A 26,650-nucleotide genomic window follows, 5' to 3' on the forward strand; every position below is an offset into this window, starting at 1 on the left:
TTGCAGCCGCCCGGCGAGCTTCGGTTTCAGACTCTCCCAGTGCATTGTTTGTGACATCTTGATGATCCGACGGTGTTGCGCTGTGACGTCTTGGTCGCAATTGCGTGACCTTTCCTCGTTGTTAACCCCTGCGGCTGGGGTAGCGTTTCACCCCGCCCGCCAGCTGAGGATCGCCAAGCGCGTCGCGCCGCCGTCGAGGCAAACCGAACGTGTCACCGCCAATCATCGCTATCTGCCAGGAATAAACAATAAACATAGGGCTGTGGTGGGGCGCCGCGGCCGGCCGTGCGTCACCGAAAGCTGACCGAGCGCTGTCGCGTGCCCTCAGCAAGTGGCGTCCTGGCATCCGGGCCTGATCGCGCTGGAGGAGGAGGCCAAACAGGGTGCCACCGTCCTGTTCTTCGTCATCGACAACCAGACGCGCGCCGTCTCCTCCATGCTGAGGCTTCGTACCTGGCGGCCAGCGGCCGCAAGCTGGTGCTGGTGGTCAGCCGACTGTCCGGACCCGGCCAGACCATCTGCGGCGAGGCCATCACCAACACGTGAGCGCCCCCCCCCCCCCCTCCCTATGGTATCGCTTGTCGCCCACTCTGAGTACAGCAGGAGGCGGGTTGTTTGGCTGCTCGGCGGGCTGCCGTCGCGACCTTGAGGCGCGCATGTGCGTTCAGGGCGTGCCAGCGGTCTGACGGCGCGCCGCGGCGAAACAACAGCCGGGCCGGGGCTCGAGCGGCTCGGCACCGGCCGGCGCCCCGCCCAGGTCACAGGGCCGGCGCGGCGACGGGCGTTCAGGGCGTGCCAGCGGTCTGACGGCGCGCCGCGGCGAAACAACAGCCGGGCCGGGACTCGAGCGGCTCGGCACCGGCCGGCGCCCCGCCCAGGTCACAGGGCCGGCGCGGCGACGGGCGCTGGCGGGGAGGACAGCCAGGATTCCTATAGGGATGAGGGAGGGAGTCGAATTCATTGAGAACTCGTCGCGACATTATAACTGTCTGTGAGGGGCCTAATGGAGCGCTAAAATGAAGAACACGCGGACCGAAGGGGAAGTGGCCCCGGCCTGGCGGCGCCTGTGGCTGCTGACGTCATGTCAAGACCGGGGCTGCGGCCGTCATCCTTCGCTGGGCCGGTCGTATCTGGCGGCCGTGCTCGCTGCGCACTGCGCCGCAGCCTTCAGCGGATCGGCGGCGCCGCGCTCAGCGGCCCGCCATAGCGGCGCTAGACCACGCGCCGCTCCACCCAGCCCACCTGCTATCGTGGTGTGCCGCTATCTGCACCAGCTGCTATCCAAACAGGGCTTTGCCGGCCCCTCGTTGAGGCTTATCTCACCTGGCTGTTGACCACCGCTATCGCGGTCTTTGTAGTGAGGTCTTTCTTAGTGCGTTTGTGACTTTAAAGGGACGACGGCTTTCGTGATAGTGCCTCCCACCCCCGAAGACGTGCATGATCCCTCTGAACGGGCTGTGACCGCCTGTGTGACACTGAAACTCTTCGTGCAGGGAATACTGTGATCTGGATAGAACGCAAAACTATCTCCAAGACTTGGTGGAGCGCCAGGGGCTTCCTGTTTTCGAGACCATCTCGTCGGGGCTCGACTGCACGGACAAGGTATGACGTCAGCCGCCGATGTGACGTCATCCCGGCGTCATCAGCCATGGGGTGGGCCTGGCCACCCGGGCGGCCCCGGCGCTCTTGCAGTGTTTGTTTAGCTGGCGCCGGCTGGCTGGCGGCCTCTCACGCGTCCCCAGCCGAGGCGAGATACGGGGCGCTCGTGCCATGCCTCCCACGCCGATGAGACAATGCTGCCGCGTCGCGACGCTCGGCGGAGACGAGCCGCGGCGCTCCGGCCCTTCGCTGCGCCGCGGCCGCCTCGCCTGCGGACTGTTTGGTCAGCTGCCGAGGCGGCGCTGGACCGTGCCCCCCCTCCCCCCCCCCCCCTATTCTGTGCGACAGCGCGATAAAAGGCGGCGTGACTCGCGCGAATCCGCTGCCTCTGTTTGTTCTGCGTGCCTGTATCGCCGGGGGCGAAGAACGAGCGGTGGGCCGGGCGGCGGCCGGCGAGACAGATGAGGTGTACTATGAGTGGGGACTCGGCCCACAGCTGATACCAAGGCCGAGCTCTGACGGCGCGCGTCCTTGGGTCGCAGGTGTTGAGAAAAGATATCCGAGTACAAGATTTACAGCTGGACGATAATGCCGTGCCAGTTCGAAACGCACACATCACGCTGGCCGACAAACTGCAGTAAGTCTCCGAAAACTCGGCCTGCCGAACCGACCGATGTGCTGGCGCGGCCGTGAGTTAATCCTTGTGTATCCCAACACGTAATCCCTTCCGTTAAAAGACGGTGATGCAATGTTTTTGTTCCGCATCGGCCTTCGTTTTACAACTTCTTCAAACGCTCGGTGCACTGAGCCCATCACGAGCTTGTGGTCATTGATTGCGGTAGCCAGCTCTCTCGTAGTGTGGACCGGCGGAGAGCGCGCGGGCCGTCGCGTACCTGCCGTCACGACGCCGCCGGTCCGGCCGTCACAGTGGCGCCCTCTGCACCGACAGGAGGCTGCGGGAGGTGTTCGCCAACCAGGACTCAGACGGCCGCGGCTGCCTGAGTGCGGGCGAGACGTGCGCTGCCCTGCGGGTGGCCACCGGCCGCGTCGTCTGCCCCAGCGACGTCAGGCTCCTGCTGGCTCAGATCCGAGGTGAGCGCCAGTCCGCCACCTCTCACCCCGTCTGCGTGAGCGGTGTGACGAGAAATCGTGCCGTGCGTGGTGGGTGTCAACAGAGGCTGCACCTTGAGCGTGCGCGGCGCCGGGCGGTCCTGTGCCGTGACGCCACCCCTCGCCGTCGCCAGATGTGACGGAGCGGACCAATGGCGTCGTATCCAACGACCGGATCGCGTTCGAGGACTTCTGCCTGCTGGTCACCGAGCTGCAGAGCGGCGGATGGCGCGCGGCGCGCGGCCGGTCCGGGCCCTCCGTCCTCTCGCGCACCGCCGAGATGCTGCTGACCCCGTTCACCCGGGTGGCCGAGTGGGTGCTGCCGCAGCGGCTGGCTCGGCAACTCAGCAACAACGGCAACAGCGCGCCGGCGGCCGACGTGCGCGACGTGTACCTCGGCGGCACGAGCACCGACACCGCCTGGCGGGAGAGCATCGCCATTCCCCTACTCAAGTGAGTGCTCGGGCGTGGGCGGGCGGCGCTTGAGGCGCCACGCACAGTGAGAGCGACTGAGAAGGGTCCTCAGCGGCTGTTGTCGCTCGTCCGGCGTTGTGGCCCGCTGCACGGCTTTGCCTTCGGCGCGAGGACTGCGCCAGGCCGCGGCGGCCCACCGCGGCCAGCCTAGGTGTTTCTGCCTGTCGCCGGTCGTGTCGCCGGCCAGCCGCCGGTCAGACCCGTGACGCCCGTCTCGTCGCCGCCGGCAGGAAGGCGGGCCTCTCGTTCGAGCCGCCGACGCCGCCGTCTCGCTCGGAGCGCCTGACGCCGACGGCGGCCGCCCGGCTGGAGCGCTGCCGGCAGCTGCTGTTCGTCATCACCGACACGTCACGAGCTTCGGTGCATATGACGGTGGCGGCGCACTACATCGGCCTGGGTGCGCGCGTCGTCCTCTGCGTGCAGATGCTGCCGGACAACTGCGTCATCCGCGGCGAGAAGGTAGGCCCCGCCCCGCCGGTGCCGCGCGCCGTCACCCCGTACGGCGCCGAGACACTCGGTCTCGAATGGCACTTCACGAGGCTGCTCTCCACGTGTATAGATCGGTGCTTCGTCTTGGCATATAGGGGTCATGCACTGGCTGTATGCATCCACGGGTGTGTGTACGTGCAACGTACATGTGCTGACCGTGGTCACAATCTGCTCGCCTCGTTTTTCCCTCTCCACGCGTGACTTCGTGGGACGTCGGATGTGCGTGGTCTATGCTGGTGTGTCTGGGCGTACCGCCGCCTGACACCATGCTCGATGTCGCCCGCAGCTGACGCCGACGGCCATCAAGGACTACAACCGGGGCCGCTCGTACCTGTCGGACCTGGCCACGCGCAGAGGCGTGCCCGTGTTCGAGGCGGTGGCCGAGGCCGTGCAGTGCGTTGTGCAGCGGAGCAGGCCAGCGCGGTAGGCGCGCCACCACAGTACAAACCGGTCGGGCCGGGCAGCTAGGCGGCGGGCCGCCCGCCTCCCTCCTCCTACCTCGCGGTGCGCGCACCCGAGAGCGGCCGCAGCCTCCCACCTGGCGCGCGCGCCCGCCCGCGCGCCGCCGCGCCTCGGCCCCGGCGGCGCCGGGTTGCGCCGCGCGCGCCTCCGTAGCTGATGAGACGGTGCTAACTGGCGGGCCTCGCGGCGCCCGCCTTTTAACTCTTTCGGGTTGGCGGACTCCTGGGCGGTAATTTATTGTCCGGTGTCGTCCGTGCCATGCTCGGACCAAACCGCCACCGGCGTTTCGGTTTTATTTATACAAAGTGCACCCGTTTGCGTTTTAGGCTGCTCGGGGGCCGGCGCAGCGGACGCGGCGGGCCCGTTGGTCGTGTTTGCGTCTTAAGGCGCCGACCGCCGCTGCAGTGCAGTTACAAAGCGGACGGGCGTCGTAGTGTATCACTCAACCGTAGCGCGTTAGTTAGCAGCGGCCTTCATGACAAATTCGCATCATTCCGTCCACAACACCTTTGTCAGGCAGGACCAATTCATTCATCTCTAGTTTTACCATCAGTTGTTACATTGGCCTCTGTTGCGCGTGCGCACTGTCCTTTTTGTGTTGTGTTGGGGCGCTCGGCGGGCTGGGTAGCCCGGCGCTTGTGTTTCATCGCAGTATGTGCACTGAGCAATGGAACGCTGTTTTAACAAAGTAATGTTATCCATTTTAAGTGAGCTATTTGTAGATGTTAGTAACAGAATAAACCAATCGCTGATTTCATGGCCGTCTGTGTTTCCGGGTCGGCCGGAGCGAGCGGAAGGTGACCTTCGGTTGGCGCCAGAGTACCGCGCCCGCCAAGCAACGGGCCGGACCGGACCGGGCCGTAGTCCCCGCTCTGGCGGGTTCAGCGCCCACCCGCCTCCGTGCCCAACTCCTGCTCCATCTGGGGGCTGGCGGGTGGGACGCTGGCCACGCTCCGCCCGCGTGACTGGACGGGCGACGCGCGCCCCGAGGGCTCCCCTCTCACCCTCACTGAATGACGAGCCCCTCCGGCCGCTCGGCGCCGGCTTCCTACCCCACCACACCTGCTCGGAGGCCCAGAGTAGGACACCCGTCTGGCTCCACCCTGCCAACTGCGCGTACGCCGTCCGGAGGCCGGCCGGGCGGGCGGCGTCGGGCGGCCGTGAACTCCCCGGCCGTTGGCAACGCGCCGGCCGGCCCGCTGTTTGGCTTGGCCAGCCCGGGCCGTCGGCCGCCGCCGGACGCGGCCGTGTCGGGCCTTGCACCGTGTCCGAATCGATATCGACCGAGCGCGACAGACTGCGCAGCTGCGGGGCCGAGAGTGAGGAGCGTCGCGTCGGCCGGGCGCCGGCGCAGCTGGTGGCGCCGCCTGTGGCGGTCGGCCGGCGGTCCCGCGCTCCACGGCGGGCCTGCGCCTGGCCGCGCCTGACTGACACCAGAGATGCGGCTCGGCAGCGAGGCGGAGCGGAATCTGCCAATTTTGCGGATGCGGTTCATTCTTGGAAGCGTTCCAAGAGACGAGCCTGACGACACCATTCAGTGGTCCCACCGGGTCCGTTCATTCCAGAGATATATTTTTCGACTGGACGAGCACCGCTTTACATGGGCTTCCTCTTGAACCTGTCCAGCACCGCCCGCTGGACCGCAGCAGACTTTGCAGGCTTCTTCTCCGCGTTCACCAGCTTTTGAGACGCTTTCTTCGCTTCCTTGAGGTATTTCTGCAAACACACCGGACGTCATGTGGAAGTGCTGCTACCGATGGGGCTGCAGGTGATAAAGCATTTGTCACCAGATCCAGACAACTCAGGGAATTGGTACAAGACCGAGAAATTGACCAGCGCATAGAACAACGCGTGTAAATGTATGCATGGGATGTCCACCAATAGCTGGTGTTGAACACCCGCCAGCTCTTTTCCAGGGCACAGTGGTGGAACTGAAGAGAACAGGAGCAGATGCCCTTCAAGTGAAGTGAAATATCTGCGACATTGCTCGAACAATGTATGTAACATTTCGGAGTTTCTGGGGATGGCGTATGATACACAAGGACAGCGCAGTAGTTCCCAATCCTAGCACGCGTACCCTCTGCTCCAGACCGATGACGCCCTTCTTGCGGGCGGCCATCTTGCCGGCCTTGCTGCGCCCCTTGGTCTTGTTTCGCGGCTGGAAGTCGATCTTGGGCGCCTTCACGTACTGCGCGACACAGTCAGCGGTGTCAGACATCAGGGCGAGGGCGAGGGCGAGGGCGAGGGCGAGGGCGAGGGCGAGAGCGAGCGCGCGCGCGCGCCCGGCCCGCGGCAGATGGCCCCCTGTTTACGCCCAGCAGGCCGACGCGCATACGTCAGCTGGTGTCGGCGGCGGCGCGCTCCGTCGCCGGCCCCGGCCGTCACGGCGCAGACGTCACGCCGCGGCGCGGCCAGGCCAGGCCAGGCCAGGCCAGCCGCCGGCTGGGATCACCAAGACTGACGACACTTGGACCATCCCGACAGCGCAGGACGCTCGCAGCGCCTGGGCGAGGCTGACAAAAGACAGACCGCAGCCAGAACGTGCCACAATGAATACGGATTCTCACCCTCATGATGGCATAGTGCAATCCCACTAATACGCCATGCGCCAGGAACGGCAAGACAGCCGCGTAGTGAGATTGGACTCTTCACAAGGCAGCGTAGGGCGGGGTGTTCGATCGTTACCCAACTGCAGCAGGCCCAAATACATTCAGCCAAACGCCTCGCGCCAACATGAGAGAATGGAACGGTGAAGGGGCCGGGGAACGGAGCGGAGTTACCCACCAGCAGCTTCTGTTTGGCGGCCACCTTCTCCTGGAGAGTGGCCGTGTCCACCTGGCCCAGCTCTGCCGGCTCCAGCGTGATCAACTCCGGCTGGACCTGGCGGACCACGACCCCGCCGGTCAGCCTCCAGCCGGGCTTACCACGCCACAAAGCGGCACGCGTCACGTCACGCGCTGGTCACATTGTCACGCAGCGTCCGCCCGCGGGTCGCCACGCACCCATCGGAGCGCGACCGCGCGACCGCGAGAGCAGCACGCCACCCCTCAACAGCTGAGAGCGTGAGATGACTTGACATACAGGATCCGAGATACTACCTGTCCAGATCACCGCCCAGGTCCTCAACAGCTCAGAGCGTGAGATGACTTGACATACAGGGTCGGAAATATTGCCTGTCCAGCTCACTGTCCCGGTCCCTGTCACAGCATGCACGGCGTGCGGGCTTCACCATCACCAACGCAGATCACGTCAATTGGGAACTTCCTATCGAAATCCATCGCGCTCAGTCCACTTAGCGTCCGGTTCCCGGGCGGTTAATAGGTACAGGCCAGGCGACGCCCGCCCCGCTTCTCAACGGCGCGTCCAGGAGGAATCTGACCGCTAAAAAGCGGGATGTGCCCTGCCCTGCTCCCATGCCCGGAGCAGCTGGTGCAGCTTCACAGGGACGCCGTGCCCCTCCCCGGTCCCCGGAGCAGCTGACAAGCGCTACAGACTGGGGGACGCCCTGGCCCGGCGGACAGGCGGCCGGCCGTCTGGTCCGTCTCCGCGCCCCCAGGGCGGCACGGGGTCCGTCCCACCGCGGGCCCCGCCAGGCGTCCGTTGGCGGACCTGCACGTGTCTGGGCCTCCCCTGGGAGCGCGAGCTGGCGTGGGTCCAGCGCCCTCTCACTCCCCAAGGAGCGAGAGCTGGCGTGACCCCACCGCACACTCGCCTCCCCGGGGACCGGCCCACAGCGGCGCCCTCCTACCTTCTCCAGCAGCTGCTTGACCTCGGCCTCGCGACGCTGCTTCTTCGTTTGGTACGGATTGCTCTCGTACGCATCGAAGTTGGCCTGGCCGGCGCCTGGGGGCAGACGGAGGGGTCACGTGAGCTGACGGCCGGACGCCGCCGCCGCTCGCTGGCCTCCAGTGGCTCGGGCGCCAGATAAACATCCGATAGGGCCGCCCCACCGCGCATCGCTTTGGACGTATCCATTTCCGCGTGCGATTAGCGGCATATACAAGCCGGGGAGGCCGAGGCCATTCCGGGCCCGCCGGCGCCCGATAGCGCTGCCAAACCTCGCCCGGCTGCCAGCCGGCCAGCTGGCGGCCACGCGGTGACGTGAGCTGCTTACAGTTCAATCGGGCGGCCCGTCTGCCCCAGCTCAGCGCCGCCGTTACGGGCCGCATGCCACGTCGGCCGATGGCATATTTTCGCCAGGCCACTCCCAGGCGCATGCCAACGATGATATAACGATAGAGATTCGGAGCCTTGCATACTATGTAAGCAGCGGTAAATATTAGGGTGACAGCATTCATTAATAATAGACGCACATAGCGCTCGATACGACGCCCACACAGACCCAACAGAAATAGTCGGCAGCGTTCAGCCAGTCGTGACTTATATCAATCTGTCGGCGCGGTTGAGCCGAAACAGAGCGGCCCGCTCGACCGTAAGACGTGACTGGAACTGCGCCGCAAACTACCGCCGCCATCACGCCGAGCGTTCTGGGTAGTATCGCGACACACCTGACCATATTTGGCAACGAGATGCATGAGATGGAAGCGAACTAAACCAATGTTCACCTCTACATGCGGGCATCAATGCAACAAGCTCGTTGTGCGTGAACAGAGCACTTTAATCACACAATTGTGCTGGCATTAAGACCGCTGCTACCACAGACGATAACGATTAAAAACATGTAATCTGGCCTAGCCGAATCCAACCTCTAACACAGTCTCACCACAGGTTTTACGAACAGCAGATCACGATCATCTTTTTTCATCTCGCCCCTCTCAAACCACGTTTGCGCTCACGTGTTAACAGCAAATGTTTAATTTCGGAAGCTGACAAACACACCGGAATATTTCACTAGTGTTGGATAAATGTGAAACGCTCATACGCACATGAAGGAACAAGTGGCACTATGGAACCTCTGGGAACTTATTTACTGAGAGTTCGCATGGAAAGCTCGAGACGAGCAACGCGACATGATCTATCCGTGCGTGTCCTTTCCACGTGACACGCTCCGCGCGTGTCCTTTCAACGTGACGCACTCCGTGCGTGTCCTTTTGACGTGACACGCTCCGTGTGTGTCCTTTCGACGTGACACGCTCCGTGTGCGCCCTTTCAACGTGACACGCTCCGTGTGTGTCCTTTCAACGTGACACGCTCCGTGCGTGTCCTTTCGATGTGACACGCTCCGTGTGTGTCCTTTCAACGTGACACGCTCCGTATGCGACCTTTCAACGTGACGCGCTCCGTGCGTGTCCTTTCAACGTGACACGCTCCGTGTGGCCTTTCAACGTGACACGCTCCGTGTGTGTCCTTTTGACGTGACACGCTCCGTGTGTGTCCTTCCGACGTGACGCGCTCCGTGCGTGTCCTTTCGACGTGACACGCTCCTCTCCTCCGCTCTCGTCTCAACTGCATCATGCACATAAAGCTTGCTGGGACAGCGCTGAAGAGCACACCCCACAAAGAAGCCGTGTTCCACTGTCCCTCGCGCCTCACGTGTGCCGGCCACACGCCCCACGTTTTGCGCGCGTGCGCCGCTGGCACCGCCACCTACCGGGCACCAGTATGCTGGTGAAGCCGTCGCGGTGTCCGACGCCCAGCACGTCCTCGTACGGGCAGAACTGCAAGCCACTGACGCTGCCCGACATGCGGTGTCGCAGGTAGGGTCGGTCCGGCGGCGTGGACACGCAGTCCCGGTACACCTGGTCACCACCGCAGCCGTCACCACACCAGCCGGTCACCAGGTGAACAAGTGCCATCATACCATCGGTCACCAGGTGAACAGGCGCCATCATATCATTGGTCACCAAGTGAACAGGCGTCATCATACCAACGGTCACCACGTGAGCAAGTGTGATCATATCAGAGGTATCACCAGGTCACCAGGTGTCATCACAGCGGTTGCCACCAAAAGAACAGGCGTCACCACACCATCAGTCACCAGGTGAAAAAACGCGCAAAACACCATGATTACGATAAGTGATTCCCGGGTGGTCCATCGTTTTGGAATGTATGAACCATGCAACCAAGCTCAATATTTTTCAAACCATGTGCCCAGGAAGGCCCAGTCATAGATTAATACTCACATCCAGATAATGTACCGCATTAGCCTCGCATTTGATTAGCTTACTACACAAGCTCGACACCCTCCACCCAAAGTGTTGAAGAGGAAGTGCGCATACACACACCAGACATCACGCGTCATTTGTTAAAAGTGTAACACACACCGACGAAGCACAAGATATTCAGTATCTGACCAAAACAGCTGGGAGAAGCCACGGCACAAGCCGTCTCCATCAGCCAATGAGAGGCGCCGCACCTCGACCGTGTTGCCGACGGCGGCGGCCAGCAGGTGCTTCTGGCTCCACTGCAGGTGGCTGGCCCCGGCGCCCAGCCGGTACGACTGCAGGCAGCCGTAGGTTCGCAAGTCCCACAGCTTGACCGTCCGGTCCACGCTGGCCGTAGCCATGTACCTGAGACACGGTGACGGGACGGGTCAGACACACTGGGCGGAGCAAGCACGCTGACGGTGGCTGAGACACGGTGACGGGACGGGTCAGACACACTGGGCGCATGTACCTGAGACACGGTGACGGGACGGGTCAGACACACTGGGCGCACGTACCTCAGACACGGTGACGGGACGGGTCAGACACGCTGGGTGCAGCGCGCCCGCTGACGGTGGCCCAGTACCTAACCCAGGGCGGAAGAACAGGTCGACCAAACTAGGCGGTACAGGTTGGTGAGTAGCCAAGTACCTAGCCCAGTGTAGAGGTCGTAGCCCAGCGTACGGAAGCGGATCGCCCAAACAGCTCCTTGCATGCTAATCGCGGCCGCGCATCCGCGTCCGCACAAGACGCTCCCCTGGTCCGCATGGAACGAGGTGTACAGCTAGCCATGACGGCTCGGCCGCAGCGCGTCGTCTACGCCGCCAGCCGCCGGTCTCGCCCGCAGTGTCACTCACACGCCACTGTGGTCGACGGCCACCGCCTGCACCGGGTGCGGGTGACAGAGCACCTTGGCCGCCGGCTCCGAGAGGCCGGGCGTCCACAGGCTGACGACGCCGCGCGCGTGACCCAGGCACACCACCGCGCTGGCCGGGTTCTGACACATCACGCCCAGCCTGCCCATACGCGTCTGCGTCTGCGCCACCATCTTGCCCGTGCTGACGTCCAGCCAGCTGAGGTAGCCGCGCTCGCTCTGGAGGAGGACACGGCCAGCGTCAGTGGCAGCCAGCTGAGGTGGCCGCGCTCGCTCTGGAGGGGGACACGGCCAGCGTCAGTGGCAGCCAGCTGGGGTGGCCGCGCGCTCTTTGGAGGGGACACGGCCAGCGTCAGTGGCAGCCAGCTGAGGTGGCCGCGCTCGCTCTGGAGGGGGACACGGCCAGCGTCAGTGGCAGCCAGCTGAGGTGGCCGCGCTCGCTCTGGAGGAGGACACGGTCAACGTCAGTGGCAGCCAGCTGAGGTGGCCGCGCTCTCTTTGGAGGGGACACGGCCAGCGTCAGTGGCAGCCAGCTGAGGTGGCCGCGCTCGCTCTGGAAGGGGACACGGTCAGTGTCAGTGGCAGCCAGCTGGGGTGGCCGCGCGCTCTTTAGAGGGGACACGGTGGCAGCCAGCTGAGGTGGCCGCGCGCTCTTTGGAGGGGACACGGTCAGCGTCAGTGACAGCCAGCTGAGGTGGCTGCGCTCGCTCTGGAGGCGGACACGGCCAGCGTCAATGGCAGCCAGCTGAGGTGGCCGCGCTCGCTCTGGAGGGGGGGGGGGGACACGGTCAGCGTCAGTGGCAGCCAGCTGAGATGGCCGCGCTCGCTCTGGAGGACACGGTCAGCGTCAATGACAGCTAGCTGAGATGGCCACACTTGGTTTTAAGGGCGAAGGTCAGGGGAAGGGCGAGAGGCATGGTGGGAAGCCGCACACCAGGTGGCCAGCTCCTCCTCCCCCCCCCCCCCTGCCCCAGCGGGTAAGTCGGCCGCTCAGTGCCTGCGTATACAGCCGTCAGAGATTTCAACAACGCGCTGATTATTGCTGAAGGCTAAATAGTGAGCATGCAATAGCAGGGTAGAGAAGAAAACAGGCACATCAGATAAGCCCAAGACGGCCTATTCGTGTCAGCCAATGGCCGTGAGGGAAAACTCACGCAGGTTGTCAGCAGAAAGTGGTACGGCAGGAATTCCATTTTGAGCGTGCGGTAGAGTTTCTTGAGGCAGTGCAGCTCCGTTCCCTGGCTGTCGTACACAAACACCCACTCCTTCTGTGCCACCGCGAACATGTTCTCGTTGTGAAGCCACCTGAGAACAAACGGGACACGTGAAGTGATACACACGAGACCTTCGATCACACGGCAGCGACAGGCGCTGGGGCGGCCGACACGGTGAATGACTTTTTAGTTACCTGCGGCGGTGGCAGCTGCCCATAATTATTATCTTGCTCAGGAGAAAGACACCAAAGCACTTCTTTCCAGCACCAGCCAAAAACATTAAATTCAAAGTAGCTCACTTCCACGGCAATCTATATCAATCTGGTTGAAGGGAATGTTCCACGTTTGAAGGTGTCATGAAACTGTCTCACTTGCAACTATTGGTATATCGAAGTGAAAGACTGCTCGTGAACAACACAATTTATCCATTCAGGGAACATGTTCCTTAATACGGCATTGTCTGATTGCGCCATGGAACAACCGTATAAAATTAGAGATATTGCTGAACTGGCCGTGTGTGCCGCCCCGGCACCAAATTGTAGTACCTTAACCAGGCGAGAAATGGTAGTGGCGGCGCTAGACGAGTTTGCTACAGCAGATATTGTTATGGGCTCGTGTTGTTGGCCCTTCTCGCCGGATTCCTGCATATTTATCCGTGAGTTTGTTGTTTACTTGTATTCACATGCTCAGTTATGGCGCAACTCTGAAGCAATCACCAGCCTCACTTTACAAGTTTTATATTTACAAGTCTTATTATGCATCTCATTTCTGTAATGTCTCGTGCCCATGCTCAACTTCTTGCATTATGCACCACAATACGTGATTCGTGTTTGAATCTTACAATGCTTCACAACACTGGGCGAGATGCAAACAAAGTACCTGATATCTGAAAACCGTGCTCACAAAACGCCATACACGAGTACTTTGACGATCATATTCTTCTTTGCCTTGCACGCCGCATGCCTAATGGGGTGGCAGCATTCGAATGACGTCTCTGTGGCGTAATGCACGTCTAAGTGACCATGAATAGTCTGCACGAAACAGGCTGCGTATCTTAGCGGGCGGGTGGCTCAGAAACTAGGGAGACTTAGATCTTAAGAAAGGTAGGGCTGTTAACTGCATCGGATGACCTTCAAGCTGGCTATTCTATTCAAAACCTTACACAAATGTAGAACACTCTCATTCCTAACACTTTCAAGGTGCCAAAATATGGCAAAGTGTTGCTTACACTATTCTGCCGCGATGGAGGCCCGACGAACGGTCGGGGCTTTACTGTTCTGATGTTCCCTATTCACACTCTTCCACTCCAACAACACAAATGTCATTGCAGTTTACGACAGGTGCGCCGCTCACGTTTTAAGGATAGATCTCGACGACCCTCGTATTCCTAGAGCAATTGCAGCCGTTACCACAGCTTCCCCTGAGTCATCGTTTTAACAGCCCCAGCCTCCCATCGGCCACAACCGCCCGGTCCCAGCCTCTCTGCGGCTACTACCGTCAGGCCCCAACCTCCCTGTGGCCATGACTGCCACGGCCATAACCTCCCTGCGGCTCTGGTCGCCGCGTTCGCTGCGCTCACTTGACATCGTGTACGGACTCTCCGACGGCAACCTCACACATGAGCCGCTTGGTAACCCAGTCGAAGGCGGCCACGTGGCCGAGCGCGCCGCCCATCACCAGGTGGCGTCCGTTCCGCGTGTAGTCGACGCTGTACGGGCCGAACTCCCGCAGCCGCAGGTCGAACCGCTTGGTCGCCGACGTGATGTCGACGGCGCCGACGATCTCCTCTTGCGAGATATCGACAGTGTCCTCGCCCTCGTCCGCCTCCAGGTACCTGCCGAGCGAGGAAGAGTTCAGGCGTGACACACGGCGGGCCCGCCACACTCCACCGCAAGACATCAGGTGTCGTGACAAGCCAGAGGGATAGGAGAGCAGATCAGACGGCGCAGCCTACTTTGGACTTCCTTAAGGTATGGAAGAAGAAGCATATACGATGGTCAGGACGACAACAAACCATTTATCAGGTCACAACGTCTCTTTCGAAAAGTGCAGCATGCACAGGGAATTCTCCACTCGCGAACCCGCGACAAATGGGAGTTCTCCTGATCCATCTTCTAGCCACGAGAATCTCTTTCCCCCGTACCACATCTACAGCATCTGAAGACAAAACGTGACAGTCTAGGCTCATCCCCCTCTACGTGTAAGCGACACGGGGCGAGCAGCTCGCGCTGCGGCTGCGGCCGCGGCGATTGGCGGCGAACGTGGCGCGCTCCACTGACCCGGACTCCTCCTGCAGCAGCAGTTCGCTGGTGGCCATCTGATGAAGCGCCTGCTCGGCCAGCCGCTCGCGCCGGCGCGCGCGCTGCTGGTGCGGCCCGCGCCGTACGGCCGACACGTCCAGGCCGTCGCCCCAGTCGTACTTGTCCAGCCGTGCGTCTGAGTGTGGCACGTCGCCTGGTGTGGCGCGAGTCGGTCAGAGCCGTCCGTGCGCCGGCCGGACGCCGCTGGCGGCGACCCGGGAACGCGCCCGGAAGCGGGCTACGCAGGGTACAGGCGAACGCACCGGACACTCGCGTCATGCTACGCTCTGGTGTACGGCACATACACATGGCTGTGTTACAAAGTCAACCTAATGAATCATTGGTTTGGGTGTAATTATGACCAGTAATCATTCTGCATGACTTCTTGAACAGACACTGCTCATACCATGCAAGTGGCACAAGCTATTGTTGTTTTTCCCAGGCTTAGCAAAATAAGCAAGCCCATTCAGATGACACCAGCCATCTATTTTATTCAAAACTGCACACAATATCACCACACAAAAGCAAACATTTGTGACAACTTTGCATGTGGTCCACACCATGCACCATTTGGTTGTGTTTGCCACTCACCTGGGAATGGATCATCCTCAACATCTCTCGGCCTGTTCCATGGCTGCCTGCTTGTTTTTTTCTTTTTGTTGCTCTTCAAAACATTCGTAGCTGCAGAAAGCTCTTTGAGCTTGTGTGGGACTCTGCCTGCCTGGCGCATCTTCCTTCTTTCTTTCTTTGTTGGTCCCACAGCTGGGACATTTGATGAATCCATTATTTATGCTTTCAATACAACAAATTACTGGTTTTCTTCACTGAAAAATACATACATCGAGATAATATGGCTGATCAAGGGCCCATCAATAGCCTGTACATTGAGACCTAGGAAATGATGTTAATATTTTTCTTTCAATTAATCATCACAGCATTAATATTGAGCATGCTCAGGGAGTAAAAGGGAACATAGCTAACCCACCACTCAAAACCACTGTGAACTCCAAGAGCAAAACTATCTTTGGGGAAACAGAGGTGGTATAACTGTCTGGAAAACCCCATGCAACACTCTTCTGCCAATACACAAGCTATGAAGTATATACTTTTTTAGTAGTACTTATGAAAAAGTATATACTTTTTCAGTATATAGCATAAAAGTTTGCAGAAATTTTGGGGGGTCAGCTGTACAGAACAGTTCCAAAAATCAGTGATGAATCCTGTCCAGATAGTCCTTGTTTTTTATGCTTGTCATTGCCCTACTTACAAAGATGCTAAAAAAGGATTCTGGCCACTAACATAAGCTACGCATTGCCAACCTTGCATCACATTTATTCCTAAAACCATTCACTTAGTGAAAATGGTTCGGCACAGGAACATCCACAAAGCTCTGCAAATCAAAAGTGACCATCAGGATCAAGAGGAATATTGTTTTAGTTCATCAATGCTGGCCATGACTAGAATATCCCTTTGCCTGGGGCAGTGGTCTATTGGACAGTGAATCAGGCAAAGGAGTAGGCAGATGAACACTGATATACAGCCTTTCTTTTTATGGCTGACAGAGTGCAGCTGTCTACTAAAGTATGGAGCTAGGCCTTACAAACCATGTTGCATATGATGCGTCTCGTCAAGATTGTGTTACCCTTTTATTATATAACTTACCACATTCAATCAGCAAGCAGTGTCATCTGTGATCTGATGCAATGCATATCAATGCATGCACAGTCCCATTTGTGATACCGCATCTGGTCTTGAAAGTATGACTGTGTAATCCTGCTGTTCTATGATTATTGTTGACATGAAGACATGTTCTAGAACAGTAATATCATGCCAACTACAAAAATGCATTTAAACCAACTGTGAAGATGCCTGGTGCTGAGGCCAGATTGAGGAAACAAATCCAGCACAGGCATGTTATGAAAATGAGCATTGTGGGTTTGACACATGGTTGCCACTGATTTCAGTGCAACCAGAGACAATGCTTCCAAGAATTAGAAGGCTGCAATAGCAATTTTCAGAAAAATCCTCCAAACACTATTTTACAAAAGCAATGTGACATACATCCATGCTTGAGCCTGAGGTAATATTGACACACATGTATGCCCAAGCCACACTGAAAGCACCTATGTCACTTGAGGGCCACAATGGTAGATGCCACTTCACTCAGTGCAGTGGGACATTTTTGGTCTGACTGTGACTTTAAATAATCATAATTTCTTGAAAATTCGGCTCTATAAATGCTGCAATTGGTCATGAGAGTGTAATAACCTCAGATCTATGTGGTGACATGCATGCCCCGACTGTTGCTCGGAGGTGTCATTGCACAAGCATTTTTGATGTCACATATAAGTGGATTTATGGTAAAACCAGCATGATTTTCCAAAACAATATCTCTTAAGCACCCTTTCGACCAGTTTTCAAGAGGATCGCATGATCGAAACCTAGTGTTTTTGATCCCTGAAAAATAAGTGACGTCTACTTGGAGAACACCGGTGGGGCCACGTGCTCCCTGGTTCGAACCGTGCCTCACCACCTTCAAACAGCCTCACACACTGCTACGCCAACACAACAGCCGCGACGCTCACCTCCACAAATCACCGCACGTGGAGGACCCCCGTGGGACGCGACCGGGAACGGTGCACGCCGGGAATAATACTTGCCGTGCTTCGCCTCTGCTCCTGCGCCGCGATGCGGCACAAGACGTTCGTTGTGGTACCGCTCAAGGCTGTAGGTTATGGCGTCCCAAATATATGGTCTCAAAATAGGACTTTCATGACGTAATAAATGTTGTGCATGCAGAGCACAATTTTCTTATGATACAAACTTTGTTTAGTTACATTCGTTTTATACTGTATCTATATTTTTAAAACTAATGGCTGTTGAAAATGGTAGATTTTTAAATAATGAATGAAGTAAAATGATCAAAAAATGCATAGCCACTGGTAAATTAGTGGGTTGGGTTTTGGGTCAAGGTAGACCAATGCAGCGCGGGCGTCACCGTTTGATTTGTTTTGTTGCTTGCTGGCTTGGTTGTGGGTAGTGGCGGAGCCGTTTTAATCTTAATTTCTTGTTTTTCTCTTCCTATCTAGTAAAGTTTTTGTTTCGTGGACCAGCAAATTTCAAAGCATGACGAAGAATCGAAGTCTAGCTGGAAAATGGGCCGTTGGTCTCCTTGCTCTCACGTTCGTTTTGGTGGTGCTGGCGTTCAGCACGCAGAATTGGCTTGCCAGTGATGATCGCTTCTATGGAGCAAAGCTGGAAAAGATGGGTCTTTGGGTACATTGTTTTAGAAGCTTGCCAGACCCACAAGACTCATCATTACGGCAGTTCTTCAGTGGCTGCCGCTGGCTGTTTGAGGCATACACCACAGGCTACTCAGAGATCAGAGGTCATCTGACACCCCGTAAGTAATATTTCTGTTCATGAGCTGTGGTCTGCATCCTATGATCCCAAGCTATGAGAAAAATTGCTATTGATACCCATAGTCTTAACAGAATGTATGTTTATGTAGGTTTTCCTCATCCTTTGATTCCTCAGCAATGTTCCTCATTAACAGTTTTAATTTCAACCTGGCTTTTCTTTAGTGTGGCTCAAGTCAGTTTTCATTCACACTGAATTCAGCTTTTGAGCTGCTTTATGAGGATGTCTTGATTAATGACACATACCTGGACTTTAGGAACGCCTTCAAGTCGTCACACACGTCTCTGATCTCCAAGCTCAGGACTAATGGCATCAATGGCGATTTACTGAATTTGCTCAAAGCGTTTCTTTCTGACATGAAGCAGGGAACAATGTTGGAGGGGCATTGCTCTTTGTGGGTTTCAGTAGCCAGTGGTGTGCCCCAGGTTCAAGGTGCAACATTGGGACCGTACTTTCCCTGGTTAATGTTCATGACATGTAGGACCAACTAAAGAGCTGTGCCATAGGGCTTGATTCCCTGTGATGCTTTTAGATAAGAGAAAATTGCACTGAGAGGTAGTATGCCATTTCCCAGATTTCAGAATATTCATTTTACATGAAGCATAATGCAGGCATGTCTTGCATAGCAGCAACATATGCTCATCATAAATCTGTGGATTTAACATTCAGCATAATTTGGGCCAGCCCAAGTTTGGCACATGTGTTTGTGGGGTGTACTCAGCAGAGATGTAGTAAGTACAGATATAGCAGGCCTAGGCATCTGGTTTAGTGGGCGAAGGCATAGGCATTCACGCAGCAGATGACTTTTTGCTGACTGCACCATCACAAGAGATGCTCTGTAGGGAAAGTTGGGAAATCATGGTCTGTGATTGGAAATGTCAGATGATTATCTGTGTGCTGCAATGCAAGGTTGTGCATTAAGTAAAGCTTAACTTCAGTGTTCTAATGAGGTAATGGAATCAGAGCTTGAGAAGGTCTAAGGGTAACCTAACCTAAGTATGTAAGTTGTGAAGCACATTTGCAAGGAGTGCTATTCATATTGGTAAGACAGTGCTGTTTGTTTTGTTCCTTGTAAAATAACCAGAAGAAAGAAGAGATAGATATATTGATATTTTGACTATATGCCATTCTTGAAACAAATGCAAGTGGTAAATTCAAAATCACCTTTTACATAAAATTGCCTTTCCATGTATGTGTACAAACTAACTTTCACATAAAAAACTGCAGTTTCCTCTCTTGGCAGTGAGATTTTGGTTTGAACCAATTTCCTGCTGGCTTTGGCTTCAGATATACATGATCAAGAACACTGGTTTCAGATTCAGCATCTTGCTCTTTGTTTGCAGTCTCAAGTTTTGGAGTTACCAGCTTTGGCTTTGATCCGAGCTCTATCGTACTGTCATGATTTCTCATTTGACTTTGCCAGTAGTGTAGTGGTTAACGTGTCTGTGTTAACGACTGCGCATCTGGGAAACCAGAGGTATGGGCTTGATTCCCTGCGGTGCCCACCCCTCCTGCCAGGGTGAGAGGCAGGTGACGCCATATAGCCTCAGCAGCTCAGTGCGTCGTAAAGCCCCAATGACAGACACATGAAACCACCAGTCTGGGGTTGCCTGTAGTGTAGTCTGCTTTAACCAGTGCTGTTAACCACTATATTGAAATTTGTGTGGAGAAGTGTGAAACCTAACTGCTAAATTTGCAGAATGTAAATGCTATATAAATAGTTTATAGATTGTTGTGAAGGACAGGTTTGGGTTTTTTGTTGGAGGGGGTGGGTGGGGGGGGGGGGATGGTTTGTTAATAGGTTGGTTGTACCAGTTTTTTGTAGTTAACTTCAAAACATTTCAGTCATGAATAAACAATATGCTTTATTGTGGCTGCATGATGTCCTGTTCAGCAAAACACCTGGAAAGAGATGGCATTATTTTTGAGTAGTTTCCATCCCCATGGCTGGGGTGCTGCTTTAAAACTTATTTTACTGAAAGTGTAGTCACCATTTTGAGGTGAGGCTCAGTGCTGTGCATGGCACGCTCACTTGTCCTCATTTTCAGCATTCTTCATAGCAGTGCAGATGTTCTACACGCTTTGCTTCCTGTGTACGGCCGTCAGCGCTGTGCTGGTGGTGATGCTGATCCTCTGCATTGACGAGGACCGCGAGGTTTGCTTCCTGCGCACCATGGCCGTGCTGATGGCGCTCTCAGGTACGCCATGGTTGCCAGCCAAGCGCTCTGCATATAGATGTGTTTGGATGTTCTGATGACGGGTGGACGGAAAGTGGCGACTTTCTGCGGATTTGTGGGTGAAGCATGCATAGAGTGAAGTGGGCAGTGATTGTGACCTATTTTCAGTGCCGAAATTACGCAGCAATTCGTTAAATGACTGATCGTTCGCCGGTCGTCTCCGGTAACGATATCGACTCCCCGTGACGTGGTACGTCTGCGCTCTTACAGGGGTGTTTGGCACGTTTGCGGTCATCATTTTTGGCGCGATGGGACGCTCTTACGAATGGACCACGGATAAGCAGCATAACTACCTCTCCTGGAGCTACGGACTCGGTAGGTCCAAGTCACACACCGTCATTCCGTTACACTCGGGACCTGTCCATCGAGCTGGCGGACAAGGACAATCACATGCTCCTAATCGAGCGCATCTGCATTGCAGGTTAAATAGACGACAAAAGAGCTGTTTGGTGCTTTATAGCCCATGTGTTCTTGGTATGTGTGAACTATCTGCTTCAAGTCACGCTTTAGAATTATATATGTATATATATATATATATATATATATATATATATATATATATATATATGCGTGCATCAGAATTATATTTATATATATTGTATATATATCTGATATTTTGACATGGTACCGCTCGACAGGGTCCGCTGCTGATCACGACGACGCGTCTGCGTCTGCACAGATGGTTATGGCGCTGTGCTTATGTTGAATCCCCGCGAGCAAGGAACGCTGACGCACTCAGCTGGCGGGCCCTTGGCGGGCTTGCCGCCGAGTCGTCAGGGGAGTGCGAGCGGTGCATGTTATGTACACCTCGGGTCTGGCGGGTGGGCGTCAGATGATGCTGTCCAGAGAGAGGAGAGGCGCTGACAGACGTGCATCTGCTTCATCTGGTGGCGCTCAGCGTGTGGGGGGGGTGTCGTCGTCAGTTGTGGCCGGGGGTCGGCTGATGACAAGCGATATCGCTTGCTTGAAACTAACCGGTGTCGGCTGGTAATCTGCACTGGGCGGTGTCAACAGCAGCGGCAGCGGCAATGGCAGACCACTTCACACTCAACGATCACGGGCCCGCCCCTCACTGTAATCTCCGCAATCTCTCGCCCATCATTGATTCGTGTCGCTGCGTGCACTGACTGTGGCGTGGTGCCGCCAGGTGTCCTGGCCGCCTTTCTCGCCTTTGTCGACATGTCTCTATTCCTGGTGGATGCCCGGATAAAGCAGCGGAAGCTGGAGGGCCGCTACTCCGGCAAGCCGCGCACGCTTGACTCGACCGTGTAGCCGGGCGGCGGGCGAGACTAACTCAGGGCTTCGGCGGCCGGCGGGTAAGGCTAACCAGTGGGTTGCGGCGGGCGAGACTAACGCGGAGGTGCGTCGGGCGTGGCAGGGGACCAGCTCTGGGGTGCCCTGCGCCGGAGGGGTAACAGCGCCGGAGTGCAGGAGCTCATTACTGCTGCATGCGCTGAAACCTGTAAATGCTGCACCCGTAACGCTACAACCTATCATGGCATGACGCGCTATGTACCAACTAGCGACGAGAATGGCTGCTTGGTCGGGCACGTGTTGGGCTCCAAGTTTCTGGGTCTTGAACGCGACGCTCCTATGTTTCAGCGGTAGTGGCTGCATTCCTGCAGCTCGTGCTCTGCGTGCTGGTGTGGAACGAGGCTCAAATCACGAACAAGAAGATCGCTCGCAGTGTGAATGCCGCGGCGGCTGCGGGAGACTACTAGCGATCGTGGCGCCATCCGTCGGCAAAGTCCGAATCTGCACTTCAGTTAGCGCCGCAACTGCAGCGGTCGCCGTCTAGCTCGCGTGGTGCTTTCGGTCGATCTCGGCTGAGCCTGAACTTCAGTGACAATGGTTGACGGCGATCGGCATACTTCCTGGAGTGGCGGAGGCTCCAGTGACGGCAGTTGACATACGTCCTGGAATGCTAGAAGCTTCAGGACGGCGATAAGCGCACGTCTTGGAGTGGCGGAAGCTTCAGTGACGGTGATAGGCGCACGTCTTGGAGTGGCGGAGGCTTCAGTGACGGCGGTCGGCTTGGGGGGACCGTCGCGCCGCCAGTGGATCGCGCCTGAACCGGCATCCTGAACCATGAATGGCCACCGCCTACGCGGCAGCCATTGGCGCGGCTCACAGAATCTCGGCACATTTGCCACACGTTCAGTCTGAACCCGCTTTTGTTTTGCCTGGTTGTGGATAGTCCGCATATGTGTAAATTTTTTTTAGTGATAATGAGTACGTTCAATTCTGCACGAATGGCCTGGGTGAAAGAAAGCACCGAACATTGTTACAATCATGTTGTGGCACGGTAACGCGCACTCGTGTGTAATTGGGGGGGGGGGGGGGGGAGGGGTACGGTGCGCGCCAGCACAGCTGTGCTGCTGATTCCCGTCCAATGACTAAGTCAACGTCTTGGGCTGAGTGAGCAGCGTAGTCAACATTCGAAAGCTGGCGCATCCCTCGCAGGGAAGGGTATCATCGTCTGTGCTTGACTGAGGTCGTGCCACGCAGCGCACTGTGGCTTGACCGGTACTGTATAGCGAAGAATGGCCGGAGTCTCCTAGTTTTGCCTGCGTGGTGACCTCGATCGATCCGTCCACACCGTGAATCTGTTCCTGTATCTCACTGTATGTCGCACTTGTTATCCGTCCATTAAGACTGCTGACGCTCACTGGTGGCGTGTGGGGCCTGCGCGGCCAGCGCCACCATGTGCGGGTATGGCACGTTAGCTCCCGTCTCGCGTATCAAACGCTCATTCTGTAACATACAGGACGCGGTGCATGTGTGAAGACATTGCCATTAATACTTGATGCACATTCCGTTCTGAAGTATAGGCCGATTGGGCGTATTTTTCTACTGGACTTTTACAGTCGGGTTGGTCCTCGTATCCAACCGATGATGGCTGCGGAATCTGGTTTTGTGCTCGATTCTCTACAATAAAGCCAATCTCGGCGGCCATCGGGTTTCTCTTCGCATTCGTTGCACCATGCTTCTGTGGATGGATTCATGTGTGTGGCTTTAATTGCACGTGGAAAGGCTCCGCAAACTGGGGCGATCATGGGCGGCGCCTCCGACTTTTCCAGGGGGACCAACAGGTAGAGTTGCATTCTGGACGGAACACGAGGCCTGCTATCCAGATGTTTCCCGAAGTTACGCCTCCGACTTTTCCAGGGGGGCCAACAGCTGGGCGGAGCGTAAGGCCTGCTGTCCAGATGTTTCCCGAAGTTACGCCTCCGACTTTTCCAGGGGGGGGGGGGGGAGGGGGGCAACAGATCGAGTTGCATTCTGGGCGGAGCGTGAGGCCTGCTGTCCAGATGTTTCCCGAAGTTTTAGGTGTTTTAATTGGACGCCGCAACGTGGGAAGTCGCCAGCCGCGGCCGTCTCGCTAGCATTCAGTGAGGCATGCACCTGGGGTGATCGACCGGGTAAGGCGAAGTCCGTAATCGCAAGTGTGTTGTACTTGAAGCTGATAGTCCCGAGTCTCTAGCGCTGTCGAAGGTACACAACTGCACCCTTCGCGCGCGATTATGACTTTCCAGCATCAGTGGTATTTGTTTTTTTCCGGCATCAGTGGTATTCTGGACGTGACTACTGGCAGGCAGGCCGCGCTTAGGAGTTGGAGGTCAATGGGGATTCGAACAAGAAACGTCATGTCGGCCGGTGAGCGATTGACATACCCGGCCGGTAGCGCTCCCACAATGACGTGAACGCAGGGCTGCACTTTTGGGGCGTAATTATAAGTATTTTTTCCTCACCACTGTAGTCGGCCAACACTACACGGGTAGGCCGACAGCAGGTAGGAATGTGCCTTCAGGATGTGGTTTTAGCAAAAAGGTCATGTCGGCTTACAGGCGATTTCCATTGCAGCCAAAAGGTTTGAAAATCTCCGGTGTGACCTGCCAATCAGCATTGACTTAGCTTTGTCGGGCGTTTTCTTGTGTTCGGCTCGACTCTTTTTTAGCTGGCATGGGACCGGCTCACAATTTTTGCAATCCGATTCAGCTCATGGCTGATAGCCTTTTCACTCGTATAGGTGAAGCTCAGTTTAGACCCATCGCTTGTGTTGAATCATCTGGCGCATGGCTCACGACTTGCAAAATCAAAGAGCCAATTCAGTTCTGGCTCGTTACCTTATGACTCGTGAGCCATATGACCCACTGACACGCGTGCACACCCACACACCCACCCACACACACGCACACACACAGGTATATATATATATATATATATATATATATATATATATATATATAACTATACCTACTTTGCGGTAATTATGAACGTCCCCCGAGAGTTGCGGTGACAGTGGTGATGACTGCATCGCTGTATGCTGAGTTAGCAGTAACAGCATGTCGGGCTGCCATTTGATGTTTTCTTATTTCATGGTTAGATTCATTACTGGCGGATTAAACGTACCTGCTACTTACCACTTTTTCCTCGAACTGCTAAATGTGCATACACCTGACGTCGTGACGTCCAATGTGGCCGTTTTAAATCTGAATTTGACACATTATTGACGAGTGATGAAGGGACGCTTGTGTCACCCCAATCGCCTGGTGCAAATACGAAGACCTTTACAGGTCACTTCAACCGTTTCCAGAGATGTGTTCGACGCACTAATGATTGAGTAATGTGTGCTGTGGTTTTTATCTCTACCTGGCATAAGGTCTTACATTGGCCCTTTACAGGTCATATTTTGCCGTGTGCTGCGGTTTTATCTCTACCTGGCATAAGGTCTTACATTGGCCCTTTACAGGTCATGTGGACATTGGTACGTGTTCCTGACGTAACTGCGAACACGTGACCGTCTTTAAATTTCGATCAGATGTGTTAATGACGAACTGCTTGATGGCCACGTTTTCGCCGTATGCAATATAAATCCGGACATGAATGCATTACTTACTACACGAACTTTCTGTCCATTAGATCCACTCTTAATTATTTGTCCGTCCCCTTGGCTCAGTTGGTTCGAGTGTCTGCCTTCCGATACGCCCACCCGTGGCATGGTGGGTTCGAGTCGCTTTATGGCGCTTTTTATTTGCCCCTGGGAGGCATGGCCTGTTACGGCACGTTAAGCTTTCGCCACTAAATTCTGCCGTGGCCTGGAATTGCGCGATCGCACGGTGGGGGTCAGGGCTCACACAACAAGCTCTGCTTGGCGTGAGCGCTGATCCCAGAAATCCATCCATTCAAAGGGCTCAGATCAAATTTTAAAAATAAGAAAAAAAATATTGAAGGTGGTTGTAGAACGCTACCCACCAGTGTTTCGCTCTTACTATTCAGTCCTAACGCCTCATTCTGTGGGCTATCCGCCCGCACTGTTTGCCCTGGAAAGACCGCGTATGAAGTGAAGTAACGCTCCCGAGCCGTCCATGCCTTTTACTCGTCCGTCGCGCTTCTCAGCGCCTACCAATGCCAGAGCGTACGCTGTCAACTCCGCACTAAGTCGGCCCTCTTCCGTGTGTGCGGAGAGAGACGAGCTTGGCCCGGTCTGTGTCGGGAGAAAGCGTCGGAGGCAGCGCCGCGGCGGCCGCCAGCGAAAGGGAAGAGTTGCAGGGCGGGGCGGGAGGCCCTGCGCGGGCGGTCACCCCGGTCAAGAGCGCGGCCAGAGTGGAGCCGCGTCCGGCAGACACGCTGCTGTGGCCGCGCGCGTGTGAACCCGACATCTTCGAAAGGCTGGAGATGGAAGGCCTGGCGGAAGTGGTCGACTGCAGGCACACGCTTGGACCGCACGTACAGATTCCGGACACCCACGTTCTATCGTGGAGGAAAGGAAGATGGGGGGAGGGGAGTGGTCCGGAACAAGGGTCCTAGGATCCATCTGATTGGGTGTACGTCTTGGCCGGGACGAGAAGATCCAGTTCTGCACGAGAAACACGCAGCAAGTTGTTACGGTAAAATGCATATATTTATATGTACCTTTATGAAGCCTCACTGCGTTATATATTATTGCACAATGCACCGGTGGCTATTCTGCCGTCCTAAGGTAAAACCCTAGATAATATTTTTCAGCCATTTTGCACTTTTTATGTCATGTGATTCATGTACTCATGCTGATTTCAGTAATTCAAACAATCGGCTGAAATTTTCACAAACCTTTAGCCAATTCTTTTAGCTAAAAGTATGTGAAAATTTCAACTATTGGTTTAAATATCCGCCTGTAACATGAGAAAACAAATCAGATAGTATAAAAAACGCTAAGTGACTAGAAATTAGCATATGGGGTTTCACCTCTGGATGGTAGTATTGTCCGGTGTTAATGTGTTAGCATTCTGGGTAGTGCCTGCCATTTATGCCACAGTGAAACGAAGTCGATAGCTCGGCATGATATTGTTACAAAACTTGACAGGTGTTTCGCACCTATCTGCAC

General features: G+C 56.0%; 4 protein-coding genes across 6 annotated transcripts in view; 2 read left to right on the plus strand and 2 right to left on the minus strand.

Moving 5' to 3' along the window:
* The window catches only part of LOC119100266 (WD repeat-containing protein 46), a 6,287-nt gene extending 6,061 nt beyond the window's left edge, over positions 1-226 (minus strand). The window contains exon 1 of the mRNA XM_037223373.1: positions 205-226. Coding sequence (XP_037079268.1) covers positions 205-226 — 22 coding nt within the window. The remainder of the gene's footprint in view (positions 1-204) is intronic.
* Positions 227-328: 102 nt separating this feature from the next.
* Positions 329-4,215, plus strand: LOC119099953 (uncharacterized; the record flags this gene model as incomplete). Its single annotated transcript, XM_037223055.1, is given in 7 exon segments — positions 329-542; positions 1,494-1,602; positions 2,142-2,236; positions 2,549-2,691; positions 2,844-3,162; positions 3,414-3,642; positions 3,959-4,215. Coding segments are annotated over 7 exon segments (1,250 nt in total), but the record flags the coding sequence as incomplete, so codon positions are not given.
* A 1,472-nt stretch (positions 4,216-5,687) lies between these two features.
* On the minus strand, positions 5,688-17,313 carry LOC119099954 (WD repeat-containing protein 46). 2 transcript variants are annotated; one of them, XM_037223057.1, is made up of 12 exons: positions 17,212-17,313; positions 15,218-15,450; positions 14,606-14,780; positions 13,906-14,160; positions 12,267-12,417; positions 11,096-11,331; positions 10,451-10,604; positions 9,686-9,833; positions 7,883-7,977; positions 6,919-7,014; positions 6,212-6,322; positions 5,688-5,850 (listed from the first exon to the last, which is right to left on the minus strand). In XM_037223057.1, exons 2-12 carry the CDS (start codon positions 15,408-15,410, stop codon positions 5,731-5,733), a joined length of 1,734 nt encoding a protein of 577 aa, XP_037078952.1. In that variant the 5' UTR covers positions 15,411-15,450; positions 17,212-17,313; the 3' UTR covers positions 5,688-5,730. The 2 variants fall into 2 exon arrangements, with proteins under 2 accessions (XP_037078952.1, XP_037078953.1); XM_037223058.1 differs by lacking the exon at positions 17,212-17,313 and adding an exon at positions 16,289-16,308.
* A 309-nt stretch (positions 17,314-17,622) lies between these two features.
* On the plus strand, positions 17,623-22,600 carry LOC119099955 (uncharacterized). Of its 2 annotated transcripts, XM_037223059.1 has the most exons (5): positions 17,623-18,029; positions 20,095-20,244; positions 20,494-20,598; positions 21,431-21,599; positions 21,886-21,978. In XM_037223059.1, exons 1-4 carry the CDS (start codon positions 17,753-17,755, stop codon positions 21,553-21,555), a joined length of 657 nt encoding a protein of 218 aa, XP_037078954.1. In that variant the 5' UTR covers positions 17,623-17,752; the 3' UTR covers positions 21,556-21,599; positions 21,886-21,978. The 2 variants fall into 2 exon arrangements, with proteins under 2 accessions (XP_037078954.1, XP_037078955.1); XM_037223060.1 differs by lacking the exon at positions 21,431-21,599 and having other exon boundaries at positions 21,886-22,600.
* Positions 22,601-26,650: the final 4,050 nt, after the last annotated feature.

The sequence above is a fragment of the Pollicipes pollicipes genome, unplaced genomic scaffold, assembly GCF_011947565.3.
Source record: "Pollicipes pollicipes isolate AB1234 unplaced genomic scaffold, Ppol_2.1 Scaffold_4881;HRSCAF=5763_pilon_pilon_pilon, whole genome shotgun sequence".
Taxonomy (NCBI): Eukaryota; Metazoa; Arthropoda; class Thecostraca; order Pollicipedomorpha; family Pollicipedidae; genus Pollicipes; species Pollicipes pollicipes.